Here is a 23,052-nt window from a genome sequence, read left to right as displayed (position 1 = left end):
CGGCTGACTGTAGCTGTGGTTGCAAGGTAGTTGGTGCCTGTCGGGGCGGTAATCCTCGAACCCAGTGGTGGACACCCCAGGTGAGAGATGCCGTCTACCGGGCATGGTTGGCCTATAGGACACCAGATGCAGCTGGCAGGTATCGACAGGCCAAGTGATCTGCGTCATTGGGCGGTGGAAGGAATACTTTGAGGACCTTCTCAATCCCACCAACACGTTCTCCAGTGAGGAGGCAGAGTCTGGGGACCCGGGAATAGGCTTGTCCATTACTGAGGCTGATGTCGCTAAGGTAGTTAAAAAGCTCCTTGGCGGCAGGGCTCCAGGGGTGGATGAGATCCATCCCGAGTTCCTCAAGGCTCTGGATCTTGTGGGGCTGTCTTGGCTGACACGCCTTTTCAACATTGCGTGGACATTGGGGGCGGTGCCACTGGATTGGCAGACTGAGGTGGTGGTGCCTCTTTTTAAAAAGGGGGACCGGAGGGTGTGTTCCAACTACAGGGGAATCACACTTCTCAGCCTCCCTGGTAAGGTCAGGGGTACTGGAGAAGAGAGTCCGGCTTATAGTCGAACCTCGGATTCAGGAGGAGCAGTGCAGGTTCCGCCCTGGTCGTGAAACACTGGACCAACTCTTTACCCTCTCCAGGATTCTGGAGGGTTCATGGGAGTTTGCCCAACCAGTCCACATGTGCTTTGTGGATTTGGAGAAGGCATTCGACTGTGTTCCCCGGGGTATTCTGTGGGAGGTGCTTCAGGAGTACGGGGTACACGGCTCTCTGCTACGAGCCATTCAGGCCCTGTACAAACAAAGCAGGAGTTTGGTTTGCATGGCTGGCAGTAAGTCAGACTCGTTCCCAGTGAGAGTTGGACTCCGTCAGGGCTGCCCTTTGTAACCGATTCTATTCAGAATTTTTATGGATAGAATTTCTAGGCGCAATCAGGGGATGGAGTGTGTCCGGTTTTGTGACCTCAAGGTCACATCGCTGCTGTTTGCAGATGATGTGGTCCTATTGGGGACATCAGGCCGTGAACTTCAGCTTTCGCTGGATCGGTTTGCAGCCGAGTGTGAAGCGGCCGGGATGAGGCTCAGTACCTCCAAATCCGAGGCCATGGTTCTCAGGTGGGAAAGGGTGGCGAGCCCGCTCTGGGTCGGGGATGAGCTCTTGCCTCAAGTGGAGGAGTTCAAGTATCTCGGGGTCTTGTTCACGAGTGATGGTACAAGGGAGCGGGAGATTGACAGGCGGATTGGTGCTGGGTCAGCAGTGATGCGGGCTCTTTACCGGTCTGTTGTGGTAAAGAAAGAGCTGAGCCATAAGGCAAGGCTCTTGATTTACTGGTCGATCTACGTTCCCACCCTCACCTATGGTCATGAGCTTTGGGTAATGACCGAAAGAACGAGATTGCGAATACAAGTGGCCAAAATGAGTTTCCTCCGCAGGGTGTCTGGACTGTCCCTTAGAGATAGGGTGAGAAGTTCGGTCATCCGGGAGGGACTAGAGCCGCTGCTTCTCCATGTCGAGCCAGCCGAGGTGGTTCAGGCATCTTAATAGGCAAGTCCACCCGGGAGAAGGCCCCGGGGAAGACCCAGGACATGCTGGCGTGACTATATCGCCCAGCTGGTCTGGGAGCTCCTCGGAATCCCCCCCAGGGAGCTAGTGGAAGTGGCTGGGGAAAGGGAGGTCTGGGCCTCATTGCTTAGGATGCTGCCCTCACGACCCGAACCCCGGAGAAGCGGAAGATAATGGATGGATAATAATAATAATGACTAGAATGCTGTGCTATGGCATCCTACATGGTTGAAAGGGCATTGCTAGGTAGTTGCTTGGGTACTGCTAGGTGGTTGCTGGGGCATTGCTAAGCAGTGTGCAGCATTTTAAGGTGGTTTCTATGGCATGCCAGGTGGTCGCTAGGTGGTTGCTATGGTATCCCATGTGGTTGCTAGGATGTTGCTAGGTGTTTGATATGGTATTCCAGGTGGTTTCTAGGATGTTGCTAGGTCAATGCAACCATATCCCATGTGGTTAGGGGGTTGCTATGACATGTCCATGGTTAACTGGGTGTCTCCAATGCACTTGTATTTTGATTTAAACTAGGTACCCCCCATTGATTCCTAAAGGGGGGTTGTCATTTTACATTGATTGTATGAAAACCATATAATGTAGGGCTGTAGGCTTAACTTTTTAGGTGACAGCACTGGTGTTGCACATAAATGCACTATGCAGAGGATCATTTTTATTAATCAAAAACAGCCGAGAGGTGTCATGTTATTGGACAGAGAGCTTTCATTGTTGAAGCCTGATCTGAAATCAGTGTGCCTTGGGCCAGCGTGGAGTGTGGTACCATATCATTGCTATCTAAATATAACCTCATATCTCCAGAAAGGTAACTTTATAAAGATTAAGGATTATCAACTTTACTGTAAGGATTTATTTTTTTATTTTAGAGCATCTCTATTGGTCCATTTTTCAGAAAATGTGTGCACAATGTAAAAGCCAGCTGGTGATTTCAAATGAAAATGAATTTAAAACCAAAAAAATGGGCATCGCAAGTTCCCTGGTGATGCTACAGCCGTCCATGGCCTGGAGTCTAAGAGAGCACAGCTGGCCTATCTGGGTGGGTTGGATGGCTCCCCGTCTCCCCCCATCACTCAGTGTGATGCCAGCCAGCACAGGCGTCTATTAGCTTAACTGGTGGTTAATGTTCTCCTCCAAGCGTGTTCGACTGTTCAATGATGTTGTGAGAACGGCAGTTCGAAAAGATGTGGTGCCGCTTTACATGTCTCAGAGGAAGAAGCCCGTTTTAGCCTTCCCCTCCTAACGTGGGTGTTGTCGCGTGATTGGTGGAGTCCCAGGAACTACTAGGTGGAATTGGAAATGACTAAAGTGGGGGACAAAAAAACAAAACAAATAAACAAAAATGGAGATATGAGGCTGGGCTTTTGGGCACTAGTGTATACACTCACCAACTCTCCTGCAACATCCTGAGACGTAAGTCCTTAACGTGTCTTTTTGTGTGTTTGTGCTCTGGCAGATCCCTCCACGTTCTCAGGTTTTAGGTCAGATCCTGTGGATCCACAGCAGCCTCCTCAACTCCCACCCAAAAAAGACAGGCGGCGCAGACAGCCTGCTAAGGTAATGCTTCATATAAGTGCATCTATCCAACTATTGAGGCCCCAATATGATCCAACACACACTAACACACCACCATAACATCAGCGTCACTGCTGAGAACGATCCACCACCCAAATAATACCTGCCCTGTGGGGGTCCTGACCTCTGAAGAACAGGGTGCAGAGAAACATGGACTACAGTCTGTAACTGTAAGATAGACAGTGAGTGTAGAAACAAGGAGGTGGGCTAAATGTTATGGCTGATCAGCTGATTAACTGGCAACTTTATAAGAAACACCCACCTTTTGCTTCCACTAACTGGCCACTTTACTAAAAATGCCAACCCTGTGCTTTCACTCACTGGCCACTTTATTAGAAACACCCACCTTTTGCTTCCACTCACTGGCCACTTTATTAAAAATGCCAACCTTGCGTTTCCACTAACTGGCCACTTTATTAGAAACACCCACCTTTTGCTTCCACTAACTGGCCACTTTATTAGAAACACCCACCTTTTGCTTCCACTAACTGGCCACATCGTTAGAAATACCACTCTTGTGCTTCCACTTACTGGCCACTTTATTAAAAACTGCAATCTTGAGCTTCTACTAACTGTATAATTGTGCACAGTTCATCAGCCCCCCTCATCCCTTTTGATCAGTGGTCAGTATCTGACCACATGGCCACTGTTAACCAGGTATTATTTAAATGGCAGTCCATTCTCAGCACAGCAGTGAGCCTGACATAGCAATGTGTGTGCGGCGCTGGTGTGTATCAGACACCACAGTGTTGCTGGGTTGTTTTTACTTGTCTCTGCTGGTTCAAGAGTGGCAAATACACTGCTCAAAAAAATAAAGGGAACACTCAAATAACACATCCTAGATCTGAATGAATGAAATATTCTCATTGAATACTTTGTTCTGTACAAAGTTGAATGTGCTCACAACAAAATCACACAAAAATCATCAATGGAAATCAAATTTATTAACCAATGGAGGTCTGGATTTGGAGTCACACACGAAATTAAAGTGGAAAAACACACTACAGGCTGATCCAACTTTGATGTAATGTCCTTAAAACAAGTCAAAATGAGGCTCAGTATTGTGTGTGGCCTCCATGTGCCTGTATGACCTCCCTACAATGCCTGGGCATGCTCCTGATGAGGTGGCAGATGGACTCCTGAGGGATCTCCTCCCAGACCTGGACTAAAGCATCCGCCAACTCCTGGACAGTCTGTGGTGCAATGTGGCGCTGGTGGATGGAGCGAGACATGATGTCCCAGATGTGCTCAATCGGATTCAGGTCTTGTGAACGGGTGGGTCAGTCCATAGCTTCAATGCCTTCATCTTGCAGGAACTGCTGACACGCTCCAGCCACATGAGGTCCAGCATTGTCCTGCATTAGGAGGAACCCTACACTATACCAATAAGAGTCCTTGGGCAAGACTCCCAACACCGCCTTCGCCTCCCTGTGTAAAATGATCAAATTGTAAGTTGCTCTGGATAAGAGCGTCAGCCAAATGCTGTAAATGTAAATGTAAATGAACCCAGGGCCAACCGCACCAGCATATGGTCTCACAAGGGGTCTGAGGATCTCATCTCGGTACCTAATGGCAGTCAGGCTACCCCTGGCAAGCACATGGAGGGCTGTGCGGCCCTCCAAAGAAATGCCACCCCACACCCCCACACTGCCAAACCAGTCATGCTGAAGGATGTTGCAGGCAGCAGATCGCTCTCCACGGCGTCTCCAGACTCTGTCACGTCTGTCACATGTGCTCAGTGTGAACCTGCTTTCATCTGTGAAGAGCACAGGGCGCCAGTGGCGAATTTGCCAATCCTGGTGTTCTCTGGCAAATGCCAAGCGTCCTGCACGGTGTTGAGCTGTGAGTACAACCCCCATCTGTGGATGTCGGGCCCTTATACCATCCTCATGGAGTCGGTTTCTAACCGTTTGTGCAGACACATGCACATTTGTGGCCTGCTGGAGGTCATTTTGCAGGGCTCCGCCTTTTCCTCCTTGCACAAATGTGGAGGTACAGGTCCTGCTGCTTGGTTGTTGCACTCCTATGGCCTCCTCCATGTCTCCTGGTGTACTGGCCTGGTAGCGCCTCCAGCCTCTGGACACTACACTGACAGACACAGCAAATCTTCTTGCCACAGCTCGCATTGATGTGCCATCCTGGATGAGCTGCACTACCTGAGCCACTTGTGTGAGTCCATCTCATGCTACCACGAGTGTGAAAGCACCATCAACATTCAAAAGTGACCAAAATATCAGCCAGAAAGCAGAAAGGTACTGAGAAGTGGTCTGTGGTTCTCACCTGCAGAACCACTCCTTTATTGAGTGTCTTGCTAATTGCCAATAATTTCCACCTGTTGTCTGTTGGCTGTGAAATTGATTGTCAATCAGTGTTGCTTCCTAAGTGGACAGTTTGATTTCACAGAAGTTTGATTTACTTGGAGTTATATTGTGTTGTTTAAGTGTTCCCTTTATTTTTTTGAGCAGTGTATAATGTGGTGAGACGCTGACCGCTGCTGAAGACATATATATATAAATACTTGTTCTTATCTGCGTGCAAACAGTTTGTTTTGATGCTAAGGCTGCATTAGAGCTGAGTTATTTTCTTCACTGGCAGGAACCACCTGAATCTGCCAGTCCACTACAGAAGAAGCCGCCGGTACGAATGACTTTCTTTCCCTTTTTTGCTTACTGTTGTTTACTGACTTGAATTGGTCCATAATGACTTCATTAATCTCACGACCTTCATGTAAATCAAGCATAAAGAAAAATGTAAGGTTCTCGTTGACACTTTAGCCCAATCCCATTTCTCATTTTTACCCCTACCCCTTGTTTTCCTTGCCCCTTGGAACTGAGTTACAGGGCAAGGGTGAGATCTTCCTTCTGAAATGAGACCCTCAGATAAAAAGAGCATCACTTCATTAACAGCTACTGGCTCTGCAGTGACAGCAGAGGAGGGTAAAGTTCAGCTTCACACTGCTGGGCTTTAGTTACATTTAGGCCTTCAAAGAGGGGGGCAGTTATTTATTATCAACCTCCCCCCTAATTCTTCAGTGATATGAAGCTGAAGTCAGAGATTCTCCAGCTTCTCATTTGAATTTTCCTGTTCCACCTTAAATGGTGCAGCAGTTACATTCTGACACTTCAGAAGACAGAACTGCTGGACTATTTAAGGTAGAACGGGACAGTCAGCTAGCTAGCTACTGAGATATTAGCATACTATTAGCATTTTTTTATCCTTGTCATGAAGAATATGACCAAAATACACTGAAACCACATTAAACTGAGATAAAACAATTGTTATCGTAATTGTTAACGGAGAAAATTGTCACATTTCAGGGTTACTTTGGTCTCTTGCTCGGCCGTCTTTTCTGTTTCTTTTTTATCATAACTCTCTGTTTGGAGTTTCTGAAAAACCTCCGTTTGGAGGGTCATGTAGCCCCAACACTTCACCCCACCCCTCTATCTCAACATGAATTGGGACACCCTACCCCGAGACATGAGGGCTAGGGCTGAGTGGTAGTGGCGAGGGGTGAAACAGAATTGGGCCCAAGTCTTGTGCAGTTTATACTGACAGATTTCAATCTTTTTGCTTTATCAGATATTCTTTAAGAAGGTGTTCCACGGCTGTCCTTTAAGAATCAACTGCTCCACGACGTGGGACCACCCCACCACCAAAGGTGCAGCGCTTCACACCTCTGCAGTTCTGCTGGAATTAGAGTACAAATGCTGATCAGCGTTGACAGTCATGCACTGTTTATAATGGTCTCTCTCTCTCTCTTTCTAGAACACCACCTGATCCTGGGGGCTGACGAAGGAATTTTTACGTTAAACCTTAACAGCTCTGAGGCCACAATTGAGCTGGTGAGAGACTCAAACACACAGCTTCAGTTTCACTAAATGCTCCAGTTACGTCTGTTTTTAGGCCTATATAATTTTCTATTCATCTTTATTTATTACCTGATTCTTTAAAGCTGTTTCATTAGTTCCTGACTGATTCTTTAAAGCTGTTTCAGTAGTTCCTGACTGATTCTTTAAAGCTGTTTCAATAGTTCCTGATTGATTCTTTAATGCTATTTCAGTAGTTCCTGATTGATTCTTTAAAGCTGTTTCAATATTTCCTGATTGATTCTTTAAAGCTGTTTCAGTAGTTCCTGATTGATTCTTTAAAACTGTTTCAGTGGTTCCTGACTGATTCTTTAAAGCTCTTGCAGTAGTTCCTGACTGATTCGTTAAAGCTGTTTCAGTAGTTCCTGATTGATTCTTTAAAGTTGTTTCAGTAGTTCCTGACTGATACTTTAAAGCTGTTTCAGTAGTTCCTGACTGATTCTTTAAAGCTGTTTCAGTAGTTCCTGATTGATTCTTTAAAGCTCTTGCAGTAGTTCCTGACTGATTCTTTAAAGCTGTTTCAGTAGTTCCTGCCTGATTCTTTAACGCTGTGTCAGTAGTTCCTGGCTGATTCTTTAAAGCCGTTTAAGTAGTTCCTGATTGATTCTTTAAAACTGTTTCAGTAGTTCCTGATTGATTCTTTAATGCTGTTTCAGCAGTTCCTGCTTGAGTGTTCAACATCTGTTTCAGTAGTTCCTGATTTTTTATTCTTGCAACCCTGTTTCAGGTAGTTCCTGATTGGAGCTTTAAAGCTGTTTCAGTAGTTTCAGACTGATTTTTTAAATTCTGTGTCAGTAGTTCCTGATTGATTCTTTAATGCTGTGTCAGTAGTTCCTGATTGATTCTTTAATGCGGTGTCAGTAGTTCCTGATGATTCCTTTAAAGCTGTTTCAGTAGTTCCTGATTAATTCTTTAAGCTGTTTCCAGTAGTTCCTGATTGAGTCTTCAACACTGTTTCAGAGTTCCTGGTTGATTCTTTAATGCTGTTTCAGTAGTTCCTGACTGATTCTTTAAAGCTGTTTCAGTAGTTCCTGATTAATTCTTTAATGCTGTTTCAGTAGTTTCAGACTGATTTTTAAAATCTGTTTCAGTAGTTCCTGATTGATTCTTTAATGCTGTTTCAGGAGTTCCTGATTGATTCTTTAAAGCTGTTTCAGTAGTTCCTGATTGATTCTTTAAAGCTGTTTCAGTAGTTCCTGACTGATTCTTTAATGCTGTTTCAGTAGTTCTTGGTTGATTCTTTAATGCTGTTTCAGTAGTTCCAGATTGATTGTTTAATCCTGTTTCAGTAGTTCCTGACTGATTCTTTAAAGCTGTTTCAGTAGTTCCTGATTGATTCTTTAAAGCTGTTTCAGTAGTTCCTGATTGATTCTTTAATGCTGTTTCAGTAGTTCCAGACTGATTCTTTAAAGCTGTTTCAGTAGTTCCTGATTGATTCTCTAATGCTGTTTCAGTAGTTCCTGATTGATTCTTTAAGCTGTTTCAGTAGTTCCTGATTGATTCTTTAATGCTGTTTCAGTAGTTCCTGATTGACTCTTGAACACTGTTTCAGTACTTCCTGATTTATTCTTGAACACTGTTTCAGTAGTTCCTGATTGGAGCTTTAAAGCTGTTTCAGTAGTTCCAGATTGATTCTTTAAAGCTGTTTCAGTAGTTCCTGATTGGAGCTTTAAAGCTGTTTCAGTAGTTCCTGATTGATTCTTTAAAGTTGTTTCAGTAGTTCCTGACTGATACTTTAAAGCTGTTTCAGTAGTTCCTGACTGATTCTTTAAAGCTGTTTCAGTAGTTCCTGATTGATTCTTTAAAGCTCTTGCAGTAGTTCCTGACTGATTCTTTAAAGCTGTTTCAGTAGTTCCTGCCTGATTCTTTAACGCTGTGTCAGTAGTTCCTGGCTGATTCTTTAAAGCCGTTTCAGTAGTTCCTGATTGATTCTTTAAAACTGTTTCAGTAGTTTCTGATTGATTCTTTAATGCTGTTTCAGCAGTTCCTGATTGAGTGTTCAACACTGTTTCAGTAGTTCCTGATTTATTCTTCAACCCTGTTTCAGTAGTTCCTGATTGGAGCTTTAAAGCTGTTTCAGTAGTTTTAGACTGATTTTTAAATCTGTTTCAGTAGTTCCTGATTGATTCTTTAATGCTGTGTCAGTAGTTCCTGATTGATTCTTTAATGCTGTGTCAGTAGTTCCTGATTGATTCTTTAAAGCTGTTTCAGTAGTTCCTGATTAATTCTTTAAGCTGTTTCAGTAGTTCCTGATTGAGTCTTCAACACTGTTTCAGGAGTTCCTGATTGATTCTTTAATGCTGTTTCAGTAGTTCCTGACTGATTCTTTAAAGCTGTTTCAGTAGTTCCTGATTAATTCTTTAATGCTGTTTCAGTAGTTCCTGATTGAGTCTTCAACACTGTTTCAGGAGTTCCTGATTGATTCTTTAAAGCTGTTTCAGTAGTTCCTGATTGATTCTTTAAAGCTGTTTCAGTAGTTCCTGACTGATTCTTTAAAGCTGTTTCAGTAGTTCTTGGTTGATTCTTTAATGCTGTTTCAGTAGTTCCAGATTGATTGTTTAATCCTGTTTCAGTAGTTCCTGACTGATTCTTTAAAGCTGTTTCAGTAGTTCCTGATTGATTCTTTAAAGCTGTTTCAGTAGTTCCTGATTGATTCTTTAATGCTGTTTTAGTAGTTCCAGACTGATTCTTTAAAGCTGTTTCAGTAGTTCCTGATTGATTCTTTAATGCTGTTTCAGTAGTTCCTGATTGATTCTTTAAGCTGTTTCAGTAGTTCCTGATTGATTCTTTAATGCTGTTTCAGTAGTTCCTGATTGACTCTTGAACACTGTTTCAGTACTTCCTGATTTATTCTTGAACACTGTTTCAGTAGTTCCTGATTGGAGCTTTAAAGCTGTTTCAGTAGTTCCACATTGATTCTTTAAAGCTGTTTCAGTAGTTCCTGATTGGAGCTGTAAAGCTGTTTCAGTAGTTCCTGATTAATTCTTTAAAGCTGTTTCAGTAGTTCCTGATTAATTCTTTAATGCTGTTTCAGTAGTTCCTGACTGATTCTTTAAAGCTGTCCCAGTAGTTCCTGATTGATTCTTTAAAGCTGTTTCAGTAGTTCCAGATTGATTCTTTAAAGCTGTTTCAGTAGTTCCTGATTGATTCTTTAAAGCTGTTTCAGTAGTTCCTGATTGATTCTTTAAAGCTGTTTCAGTAGTTCCTGATTGATTCTTTAAAGCTGTTTCAGTAGTTCCTGATTAATTCTTTACGCTGTTTCAGTAGTTCCTGATTGATTCTTTAAAGCTGTTTTCAGTTGTTCCTGATTGATTCTTTAATGCTGTTTCCTTTGTTCCTGATTGATTCTTTAAAGCTGTTTCAGTAGTTCCTGATTTATTCTTGAACACTGTTTCAGTACTTCCTGATTTATTCTTGAACACTGTTTCAGTAGTTCCTGTTTGGAGCTTTAAAGCTGTTTCAGTAGTTCCTGATTGACTCTTGAACACTGTTTCAGTACTTCCTGATTTATTCTTGAACACTGTTTCAGTAGTTCCTGATTGATTCTTTAAAGTTGTTTCAGTACTTCCTGATTGGAGCTTTAAAGCTGTTTCAGTAGTTCCTGATTGACTCTTGAACACTGTTTCAGTACTTCCTGATTTATTCTTGAACACTGTTTCAGTAGTTCCTGATTAATTCTTTAAAGCTGTTTCAGTAGTTCCTGATTAATTCTTTAATGCTGTTTCAGTAGTTCCTGACTGATTCTTTAAAGCTGTCCCAGTAGTTCCTGATTGATTGTTTAAAGCTGTTTCAGTAGTTCCTGATTGACTCTTGAACACTGTTTCAGTACTTCCTGATTTATTCTTGAACACTGTTTCAGTAGTTCCTGATTGATTCTTTAAAGTTGTTTCAGTAGTTCCTGTTTGGAGCTTTAAAGCTGTTTCAGTAGTTCCTGATTGACTCTTGAACACTGTTTCAGTACTTCCTGATTTATTCTTGAACACTGTTTCAGTAGTTCCTGATTAATTCTTTAAAGCTGTTTCAGTAGTTCCTGATTAATTCTTTAATGCTGTTTCAGTAGTTCCTGACTGATTCTTTAAAGCTGTCCCAGTAGTTCCTGATTGATTGTTTAAAGCTGTTTCAGTAGTTCCTGATTGATTCTTCAAAAAGCTGTTTCAGTAGTTCCTGATTGATTCTTTAAAGCTGTTTCAGTAGTTCCAGATTGATTCTTTAAAGCTGTTTCAGTAGTTCCTGATTGATTCTTTACGCTGTTTCAGTAGTTCCTGATTGATTCTTTAAAGCTGTTTCAGTAGTTCCTGATTTATTCTTTAAAGCTGTTTCAGTAGTTCCTGATTGATTCTTTACGCTGTTTCAGTAGTTCCTGATTGATTCTTTAAAGCTGTTTTCAGTTGTTCCTGATTGATTCTTTAAAGCTGTCCCAGTAGTTCCTGGTTGATTCTTAAAAGCTGTTTCAGTAGTTCCTGATTTATTCTTGAACACTGTTTCAGTACTTCCTGATTTATTCTTGAACACTGTTTCAGTAGTTCCTGTTTGGAGCTTTAAAGCTGTTTCAGTAGTTCCTGATTGACTCTTGAACACTGTTTCAGTACTTCCTGATTTATTCTTGAACACTGTTTCAGTAGTTCCTGATTGGAGCTTTAAAGCTGTTTCAGTAGTTCCAGATTGATTCTTTAAAGCTGTTTCAGTAGTTCCTGATTGATTCTTTAAAGCTGTTTCAGTAGTTCCAGATTGATTCTTTAAAGCTGTTTCAGTAGTTCCTGACTGATTCTTTAATGCTGTTTCAGTATTTCCTGACTGATTCTTTAAAGCTGCTTCAGTGGTTCCTGATTGATTCTTTAAAGCTGTTTCAGTAGTTCCTGATTTATTCTTGAACACCTTTTCAGTACTTCCTGATTCATTCTTGAACACTGTTTCAGTATTTCCTGATTGGAGCTTTAAAGCTGTTTCAGTATTTCCTGATTGATTCTTTAAAGCTGTTTCAGTAGTTCCTGATTGATTCTTTAAAGTTGTTTCAGTACTTCCTGATTAATTCTTTAAAGCTGTTCAGTAGTTCCTGATTAATTCTTTAATGCTGTTTCAGTAGTTCCTGACTGATTCTTTAAAGCTGTCCCAGTAGTTCCTGATTGATTCTTTAAAGCTGTTTCAGTAGTTCCTGATTGATTCTTTAAAGCTGTTTCAGTAGTTCCAGATTGATTCTTTAAAGCTGTTTCAGTTGTTCCTGATTGATTCTTTACACTGTTTCAGTAGTTCCTGATTGATTCTTTAAAGCTGTTTTCAGTTGTTCCTGATTGATTCTTTAATGCTGTTTCCTTTGTTCCTGATTGATTCTTTAAAGCTGTTTCAGTAGTTCCTGATTTATTCTTGAACACTGTTTCAGTACTTCCTGATTTATTCTTGAACACTGTTTCAGTAGTTCCTGTTTGGAGCTTTAAAGCTGTTTCAGTATTTCCTGATTGATTCTTTAAAACTGCTTCAGTAGTTCCTGATTGATTCTTTAAAGCTGTTTCAGTAGTTCCTGATTGATTCTTTAAAGCTGTTTCAGTAGTTCCTGATTGATTCTTTAAATCTTTTTCAGTAGTTCCTGATCGGAGCTTAAAAGCTGCTTATCTACTTACTACTTAAGTTTTACAACAGTTTAAGTAGTTTCTGATTATAATGCCCTAATCAGTAGTTTTATGGAATGTTTGATATGGAATTGCTGAACCTCTGTTCTCTTTTTTTTTGCCCTCCAGCTTTTTCCAGGGAAGTGCACATGGGTGTACACAATAAGTGGGGTCTTAATGTCTATATCAGGTAAGAAGTGTCTGTAATTCATTTTGTTTATTAATGCTAATTGCCATTATGCATTAGACTACAATGAGAATGTTCTTTAAGAGGCAGGTTGAATCAGACTTTAAAGATCAATCAACATCAAAACTCATCCAGACAGCGTCCAGAAAGACACAATGTTTATGAACGCAGTCAGAGATAAACAAACACAAACCCTACAAACGTGATCAGAGTGTAAACTTTTTCAAAAATTCTAATTAAACGGCTAAGATGTAAACAGGGTGATTCCGAGCGGTTTGGTGTGAAATGGTTCAGATGCCTTTACAGTGGTGGTGACCGGAGCCAGGGGTCACCTGGTATATAGATATAGACATTTTATTTACTATCCAGAACCACCAGAGAACCTACACGAGTCTTTTGAGTTGATATGGAATGTTGATGATGGAAAAATGGTGGAAAATCTGGAATAATCCGTCTTTGGGGACTATTTTGCATAACAGCGCCCTGCATGTTACATATCCCTCCACCATGAATGGATTAAATTAAGTTGGCCAGGCCAAACCTTTGTAACAAAACTATCATAAATGGTGTCAGGCAGTGAATTTCCATTTTGATGTAGTAACTTTCTGTGAGGAGCTTTTAGAGGTGGACGTCTGGTTCCTATCAACACCACTGTGAACAGTTCTGACTCTGTAAGTTTCTCTAGAACAGAGAGTTTCACTCCAAACCACATCTTAACCATTTAATTATGCAGAAATTTGGAAATATCAGTGGAGTTTCCCTTCATATGTCCCTTAAATAAATTTAAAATGGTAATTTTTTGTAATTTTTTTTGCATAGAATAAAAGCATAAACAAAATATATATTTTTTCTTCTCAATAAATAGACAAATGCTCACATTTATCATGATTTATGTATATTTATGCATTTAAATTTGGAATGTTCATCAATTTAAACATTGAATCAACTGTATTTGCATCGATTTGCCTGGTGATGTTTATGCTCTCTTCTCTCAGCTGAACTGTTCACAGACAGCGTGTTTCTATTTGCAGCAGAGATGCGTAGGTTGCTCCTATAAAAATTACTAATCTTGCTCAGACACTTTCAAAATTATTAAGCAAAAACCAGACTGTGGTTGTGCCCTGAACACCGCCCCCCTCCACCCCCTGAACACAGACACATTCAACACTGCATCACATTTTTTAGTGTACAGTCATAGACATACAATGCAAAGACCTCACAAAGACAGAAATACAATCCGTGTGTGTATGTGTGTCTATCCTCACTGTGGAGTCCAGTGTCCTCGTTCACACACCCCTCCAACTCGGCCCTTGTGTGTTTCTCAGGAAAGTCCTCTCAGCTACACTCACACTCGCTAAAGGAACTGTATGAACAGGCCCGGAAAGAGCACCGCGTGGTCGCCCTGCCAACACACAGACTGCTGCCCAGGTAACTGACCCCATCTGTCTCACTTATTAGGCCACTAATGATCAACTGTGCAATTTATGATATCTAATGATATCTAATGATATCTTTATATATATATATATATATATATATCAATCAAGTTTTACTCGAGTAGCGGAGCCTCTTTCAGTTCTTTTATATCAGGGGTTCATAAACTTTTGCAACTTGCGGGCCAAAGGCTTCCATGGAAAACAAAATTTAAATCAGATAATTTTTTCTGTCTCGCCTAATATGACAGCTGACTATGGCTACATTCACATTACCAGGCTGAAGTGGCACAAATCCGATTTTATTTTGCCCCAATGTGAACAGATCTGATTTTTTTCACAGTAGTGTGGACACACAAATCTGATTTTTTCAAACCAGACCTGAGCCGCTTTGGCTACGTTCACATTACAAGCCTCATTGTTCAAATCCGTTTTTATGCTCAGATACGATCTCTGGTTCACACTCGTCTAGGTTTGGTCGAATTCAGACTTACAGCCCAAATCTGATTTTTGGTGTATCCAGATTGTATCCAGATTGATTTTTGATAGTCTGGACAGAAAAAAATAAGCACATTAAATCCGATTTCTGCTAATCGGATCCAAACCACATTTGGAGGTTGTTTGAAATGTGATTCTAGTCAGATTTTTACAGAAGCATCTCAGTCTGGACACCCTGGACACTGAAATCGGATTTCAACGTTTCTTTTGCGTCACTTGCAAATGATGATGTTGAATCTGAAGTGACAGAAGTGCTGGGATTCAAGAAGAGCTCCAGCAATTCAGAGAATTCTGAAGAGTTTGAAGGACGAGATGATGCTCCTTCATCTCTCCTGCATCTGCATTTGAAATCCATGTCACCAGCGTAGCTAGGTAGTTACTGATGCAATGTCGTTACCATGGCAACCCACACAGAGAGGCTGGTGATGTCTGGACACCCAAATCTACAGATCATATGAACATTATGGAGCTTTTTAAATGAAACAGTAGAAGCCGTATCGCCCCCTACGCTTCCTGTAGTGTACTACAGTCTGTCAGAGTGACTGTGTGGATCATATGAACATTATAGAGCTTTTTAAATTAAACAGTATAAGCCATATCGCCCCCTCACTTCCTGTAGAGTACTACAGTCTGTCAGAGTAACTGTGTGGGTCATATGAACATTATAGAGCTTTTTAACTGAAACAGTAGAAGCTATATCGCCCCCTACGCTTCCTGTAGTGTATTACAGTCTGTCAGAGTGACTGTGTGGATCATATGAACATTATAGAGCTTTTTAAATGAAACAGTAGAAGCTATATCGCCCCCTACACTTCCTGTAGTGTACTACAGTCTGTCAGAGTGACTGTGTGGATCATATGAACATTATAGAGCTTTTTAAATGAAACAGTAGAAGCTATATCGCCCCCTACGCTTCCTGTAGTGTACTACAGTCTGTCAGAGTGACTGTGTGGATCATATGAACATTATAGAGCTTTTTAAATGAAACAGTAGAAGCCATATCGCCCCCTACACTTCCTGTAGAGTACTACAGTCTGTCAGAGCGACTGTGTGGATCATATGAACATTATAGAGCTTTTTAAATGAAACAGTAGAAGCTATATCGCCTCCTATGCTTCCTGTAGTGTACTACAGTCTGTCAGAGTGACTGTGTGGATCATATGAACATTATAGAGCTTTTTAAATGAAAGAGTAGAAGCCATATCGCCCCCTACACTTCCTGTAGAGTACTACAGTCTGTCAGAGTAACTGTGTGGATCATATGAACATTATAGAGCTTTTTAACTGAAACAGTAGAAACCATATCGCCCCCTACACTTCCTGTAGAGTACTACAGTCTGTCAGAGTAACTGTGTGGATCATATGAACATTATAGAGCTTTTAACTGAAACAGTAGAAGCTATATTGCCCCCTACGCTTCCTGTAGTGTATTACAGTCTGTCAGAGCGACTGTGTGGATCATATGAACATTATAGAGCTTTTTAAATGAAACAGTAGAAGCTATATCGCCCCCTACACTTCCTGTAGTGTACTACAGTCTGTCAGAGTGACTGTGTGGATCATATGAACATTATAGAGTTTTTTAAATGAAACAGTAGAAGCCATATCGCCCCCTACACTTCCTGTAGAGTACTACAGTCTGTCAGAGTAACTGTGTGAATCATATGAACATTATAGAGCTTTTTAAATGAAACAGTAGAACAATAGTTGTCTTGGTTGACTAAATGTTCACATACAGTAACAGAAAGCCTTTCAGGTTTTTTTGAAAGAGCTTACTGACTTACTCAGTGTTACCCCAATGCAACATGTAGTGCAGCATGCAAACAGAGAAACCACACACCTCTCCGGTGCTGTCAATGGAACTTCAGCACTACTTACTGTGAGGTGACCTACATAGAGCCCTACTACATCTTGCAAGTGCAAACTACCACACACACAAACATTCACATATACCCACATGTTTGGTCAAACATGCACACACGTAAACAGTAATACACACCTACACATGCATTGCTTGCATGCGTGCGCATGCAGACACACACACACACACACACACACACACACACACACACACACACACACACACACACAAGCATACAAACTCAGCTGAGTCGTTTAATTCGCCTCATTGTCTCTTCTGAACAGGAAATTTGCAATCAGCACCAAGATTCCTGAAACAAAAGGATGCCGAGCCTGCTCTGTCGGTAAGACCAACAGAAACCGCCTCGATTTTCCAAACAGAATCAAACAAAAATGAATCTAAATGGCTTAAACTCAAACTAGGCTGGGTGGCATTTATGATGCATGGTGAAATATGTACGTATGTATGTAGTTGAATATTGCAAAAAAAAAATTTCTTTTTTTTCAGCTGTTGACATTATTTGAAAAAGACTGTTGTTCTTTACATTGTGTGCAAATTTCACAATGAATGGAGAAAAAGAAATGCCCCAAAATGACTCGGAAAAACATCTGGTTCCATTGACATACATTAAAACTAAAGGATGTTTTTTCCTTCTCCTGTAAAGTTACAATTTGACAGATTTAGCTTTTGTTTTGAGAACAGCAATATGTATGTATATACATATCAAACCTGATGAGCTTCATTATTAATGTTTCAAATGCTCCTCACAATGTAACCATCGTATTCGGAAAATACAAAATGCTCTGTTTTCTTTTGCCACACCTTTGTTGGCTGTAATTTGTAGCTTAGTAATACACTGAAATATATTTTCAGCACTGAAATCAAAACTACAGATCCCACATAGCATCATGAACACAACACAGAATGACTAAATCTGCCAAATCAAACGTCAAATGAAAAACAATGAATTCAAAAAACCACAAAGACCAGAACCGTGTGGAATAAAAGGAAGCCAGCTGTGCTCCCGCTGACTGGTCCCACCAGTTTTCATTCATTGCTGATTATACTTTAGTGTTGTTTTTTTTTTTCTTTATTGAGGAACTTCCTGCTCTTTTGCATTCTGAAGAGCCTGTTCCTCCTTTTACTCTTACAATACGGTTCTTCATCAGAGCTCTTAGAGGAACTGAGAAGTTTTGAAGTGCAAAAGGGTCCTTGCAGAGCCTTTAACGGTGACGACTCAACCGCAGATCCTCAGACATTAAGGCGACAGTTTGGCAAAACAGTCGCACATTTCCCCCCAAGGTACAAACACTGGGTCGACCAGCTGTGTGAAGTCCGCTTCTTCAGTTCTACACCGAAGCTACGAGGCAGTGGAGGCCTGTCAAAAAGCATCACACGCTGTTCATTGTCTCTAATAGACTTGATTATGTGGTTTCTGACACTGTGTGACTCACTGTTGTCTATAAACATGGACAGAAGTGCATTTAGCAATGCAGAGTACTACAGTTATTCATCGTAACCCCTTCTCTTTCCTCAGCCCACAATTCTCAGCGCGGCTGTGTGTTCCTGTGCTGCGCGCTGGACGCCAGCGTGGTTCTTCTGCAGTGGTACGAGCCCATGCACAAGTTCATGCTCATAAAGGTCAGTGGATTTTAACCTTTCAGCCTGACTTCTGTGCACGTCTACAGTATTGCTACAGTATGTACCACATCGCATTAGGACCAATGAAATATCTTAGTTAGTGTAAACATCTGAAATGTAGTCAATATGTCTAGTACGTCTAATTATGAGACTGTCATAAGAATATTGTAAGATTATTAACTTATTTCTAGACATCTTTTACTTGTTTTTAAGTAATTTTATCTAGTGAAAGTCTTTTGTTCCTGTGGCAGATCGTTTAACTTGTTTTAAGCATTATTTCTTGAATGGAGCAAAATTATCTTCGCTATGTCACAAAACAAGTAAACTAATCTGCCAATGGAATAAGACACTTTCATAAGATAAAATGACTTAAAAGAAGTAAAAATGCACAGAAACAGGTGGAATAATCATAAAATATTGTTAAGGCTGTCTCATTATGTAAAATATTAGATTTATTGATTACATTTAAGAAGTTTTCACTTGTTAAGATGTTATAATGTGCTTCAGATTTCTTTAGGAAATGATTCAGAGCATCATGACGCTTCAGATTCAATCATTGGTTCAACTCTTTTGCTTAGATTTAAAATTCTTTTTAAAATGTACTGAATATTGAAAAATGAGCGGATTAACTTTTTTACCCTGCGCGCAACAGGTACTACCATCAGCACCATCAGACTACTAGTACACAGTACTATCTGGTACATGTCTGACAGTATCTGTTGCTCACCACATAGTATCGTGTGCACACCTGATAGTACTGGGTGCTCACCACATAGTATCTGGTGCTCTCCCGATCATATCAAAATTGGGTACTCACCACATAGTATTGGTTGCACACCTGATAGTATCAGGTGCTCACCACATAGTATCGGGTGCACACCTCATAGTACTGTGTGCTCACCATATAATATCAGGTGCTTGCCACTTAGTATCTAGTGCTCACCTGATAGTACTGGGTGCTCACCACATAGTATCAGGTGTTCACCACATTGTGGTCACAGCACACAGACAGCTGACTCATGAATCACTGAATCACTGGCCTGATTCACTGAACTGAGCAGTTCTAAAGAGTCAGTTTGGTGAACTTAATCAAATCTTCCCAGCACTAACATACAGAATCATTTGTCAGTACTTGCCAGTGGGTCCTAATTATTACAGTTGCATAAATACTAAAGTAGGTTAAGGTTTTTGACCGTCAGTTACACCAGAAACCACTGCATCGCTGATATAGCGAATATTATGATATGATAAAAAAATTCATACTGTGGAACCAACACCTGCTGTTATGATATTTAGAGGCAATTTCTAAGAGTGTGCTTGTCTTTATTTATATATAAACAGAGACATTCTGACCACCTCAGGAACCTTTGGTCGCTCTGTGCTAAATGTCACACGTCCTACACACCCACCCACGGTCACATGGGCCGTCACTCCTGATCTTTCAGCTAATGAGCCACATGTATCCCACTAATATTATGTGGGTGATTACAAGCTGACCACAGATCGAAGCTCCTAATAGTTTCACAGCTCCGAACAGTGACAGACAAAAGTTTTTGCACCCCTCCTGGGTCCAATGACATGCTATTGTTGATTTTCTGGGTGTGAATAAGTGAACGCACCCTCTACGGAGAACACACTGCACATTTTAATACACAGTTACTGTTTATTTCCAGAATTTAACATACTGGGAAAATGAAACATAAAACCTGGTCTGAGCAAAATGTCTCATACAACAAATACATAGAGACTGTGCACTAAAATATTAAGAAAATACCATATTTAGTCATGGGCCGGAGGTTAGGGAATTGGCCCTGTAACCGGAAGGTTGTTGGTTCGATCCCCAGTGCCGACAGCACATGACTGAGGTGTCCTTGAGCAAGACACCTAACCCCCAATTGTTCCCAGGGCGCAGTGGATTGGGCTGCCCACCGCTCCAGGCAAGTGTGCTCACTGCCCCCTAGTGTGTGTGTGTGTGTATTCACTAGTGTGTATTAGTAAAGTAGGTTTTTTCCTTCTCCTGTAAAGTTACCATTTTGGAGATACGAGGTTTTGTTCCAATAGCGTCTCCCACACACACACACACACACACACACACACATTTTCTAAACCGCTTCTCCCTCAGGGCGGCGGGAGAGCGTCTCCCAAAAATGTAATGTTTTAAGGGATGTTTGGCTCTCTTTTTCTTCTCGTATTAAACCTGGAAAGCTGTTTATGAACTGAGCACTTGGTGATGCAGAAAACTCATTAGCACTTTCTTGTTCTGAGATGATTTGTGGTGGCTAGTCGGAAAACCTCTGAAGCTTTGATGTTAAAAGTAGCAGCACATTTGCCCTTTTTTGTCTGTTTTACCCTCCGTCACCTTCTGTGTCTCACCGCACACACAAACCCCAACGCACACTTATCTGTTAATTTTAACCCGTCCACCCCCGTATGACCTCTTGCTACTTCAGCACGCTCAGAAGTTCGAGCAGTTCCTTATTTGCTGCTGGTTAGAACCAAAAATGCTTTTTGCCAGTCTTTCCTCTTTCAAATGGGCTCCCAGTTCACTTCTTTAGTTCTGCACTGGAGCTACGAGCCTAAGGTAGCTGACAAGTAAGGGAAGTTAATAGCCCACCAGTTAGCCACTACCTCCTTTCTACAATCACTGTCCACTTTATCAGCTCCACTGACCATGTAGCTTCACTGTGTAGTTCTACATTTACAGACTGTAATCCATCTGTTTCCCTGCACCCTGTTCTTCAGTGGTCAGGACCCCCACACAGCAGGTGTTATTTAAAATGCTTAGCCATTCATGAGCTCAAGTGTGTCAGAGGCGTGATGACCTCTGTACTTTGTGTCCAGTGGGGGTCCTGGGGCCTCATTGAGCAGAAGGAAAGAAAAAACCCTGGACAGGCCACCAGACAGACACACACCCAGGGGTCAGTTAGTATCTGCAACTGGCCTAACTGCATGTCTTTGGACTGTGGGAGGAAACCCACACAGACAACATGCAAGCTCCACACAGTGAGGACCCCTGGGTGCCCGGCCGGGGAATCGAACCCAGGCCCCTCTTGCTGTGAGGCGACAGCTTAATTTACAACTTAACTATCCCTGAATAAACCTTGGTGGGATTCACTCCTATGAGCATAAACGTTGTCTAAGGAACCAGGTTGGCATGCTGAACCCCAGCCTGACCCCTTCTCTTTCATTCTGACCTACAGCACTTTGACTTCCCGCTGCCCACTCCTCTGCGACTGTTCGAGATGGTGGTGGTGCCGGAGCAGGAGTATCCGCTGGTGTGCATTGCGGTCAGCAGGGGCCCAAGCGCCTCACAGCCTGTTCACATGGAGAACATCAACCTCAACTCCAACACCTCCTGGTTCACCAGCACTGGCCTCGGTGAGTAATTACAGCAAAACTGCTGCAACAGTAATGTGAAAGTAATAATAATAATAATAATAATAATAATAATAACAATAATAATAATAAAACTCATCATAATACCAATACTAATCATCAAATAGCTACTGGAAGCATTATCATTAGCACTTACTATTGTAATGAACTTCATGAGCACACTCAAAAGATGGTTCTTCAAGGGTTCTTTACTAAAGCTGATGGTTCTTTATAGACCCATTTGCGTGCTTAAATGGTTCTTTGCATGGCAAAATTGTGATTATGTTGTATATGGTTCTATGGTGTATATGGTTCTATATAGACCCAAAAAGGGTTCTGACTCAAGCTTAGTGTAAAGTGTTCTTCTGTAACAACGTCTTCTATATAGAACCATATACAGCACTTATCTCCACCAGTATAAAGAACCATTTTACCAGGCAAAACAGTTTAATCATGCTCAATGGTTCTATATAGAATGCATAGCTCTAAAGAGAACCATTGCCTTTACTGTGCACCATTTAAAAGTGTGGAATGAATATTTTCAATAATACAAAGTAATTTGGCCGCAGATGAACATATAAAATGATTCTAATATTCTTGCCCTGAGTGACTTTACAGATTTCATATAATTAATAGGGGGATGTTAAAAATAATGAAATAAATATGAAATGTTGGATGTGTCCAGAAGGGTAAACAGAGCTATAGATGATTCTGAGATGACCGAGAAAGAGTTATAATAAAGTCAGCATCCAGAATGAAGTTGGGATCGAATTAATACCCAAAATGAAGAAATAGCTTCAGATATGTGTTTTTCTATCGGGCCTAGTTTCCTGGACTGGATTTTCCTGGATTAAGCCGGGTCCAGACTAGTATTTGGCTTTCAGTGTTCAGTTGTGTGTAGTCCAGGACAGGCTCAAGCCCCGTCCAGTAACCTGGCCCTTGTCATCCAGTCTGTACAGTGTCTTATTAGCGTTTCTGGAAATCGTGAAATGAATTGTGATTTTATTTGTGTTTTGTGTGTTTCAGAGGCCCAAAGTGCGGACAGAGTTCAGCTGAATCAGCTGGACAACAACACACTCCTTGTTCTCATTGAGAGTAAGTGGACATATTTCTGTTAAGGCAAAAACAAGAATAAAGTATAGGCCACTTTATTAGAAACACCTACTTTCTACTTATACTAACTGGCCACTTTATTAGAAATACCTATCTTGTGCTTCCACTAACTGGCCACTTTATCAGAAACACCCACCTTCTACTTCCACTAACTGGCCACTTTATTAGAAACACCTACCTTGCATATCAACTCACTGGCCATTTCAATAGAAACACCCACCTTGTGCTTCCACTAACTGGCCACTTTATAAGAAACACCTACCTTGTACTTCCACTAAACAGGTGTACAATTAAAGACTATCTTCTATACAGTTTTACAATTACAGTCA

The 23,052-nt window shown here is 41.4% G+C and overlaps 1 protein-coding gene across 2 annotated transcripts in view; it reads left to right on the top strand.

Moving 5' to 3' along the window:
• Positions 1-23,052, top strand: part of LOC108443018 (mitogen-activated protein kinase kinase kinase kinase 5-like) — a 74,037-nt gene that overhangs the window by 46,581 nt on the left and 4,404 nt on the right. For both annotated transcript variants that reach the window (XM_037546369.1, XM_037546368.1), the window contains exons 20-29: positions 3,028-3,128; positions 5,742-5,783; positions 6,726-6,804; positions 6,912-6,988; positions 12,745-12,805; positions 14,128-14,230; positions 16,879-16,937; positions 18,132-18,235; positions 21,436-21,613; positions 22,637-22,705. In XM_037546369.1, coding sequence (XP_037402266.1) covers positions 3,028-3,128; positions 5,742-5,783; positions 6,726-6,804; positions 6,912-6,988; positions 12,745-12,805; positions 14,128-14,230; positions 16,879-16,937; positions 18,132-18,235; positions 21,436-21,613; positions 22,637-22,705 — 873 coding nt within the window. The remainder of the gene's footprint in view (positions 1-3,027; positions 3,129-5,741; positions 5,784-6,725; positions 6,805-6,911; positions 6,989-12,744; positions 12,806-14,127; positions 14,231-16,878; positions 16,938-18,131; positions 18,236-21,435; positions 21,614-22,636; positions 22,706-23,052) is intronic.

The sequence above is a fragment of the Pygocentrus nattereri genome, chromosome 17, assembly GCF_015220715.1.
Source record: "Pygocentrus nattereri isolate fPygNat1 chromosome 17, fPygNat1.pri, whole genome shotgun sequence".
NCBI lineage: Eukaryota > Metazoa > Chordata > Actinopteri > Characiformes > Serrasalmidae > Pygocentrus > Pygocentrus nattereri.
This window is presented reverse-complemented; position numbering and strand designations above follow the sequence as displayed.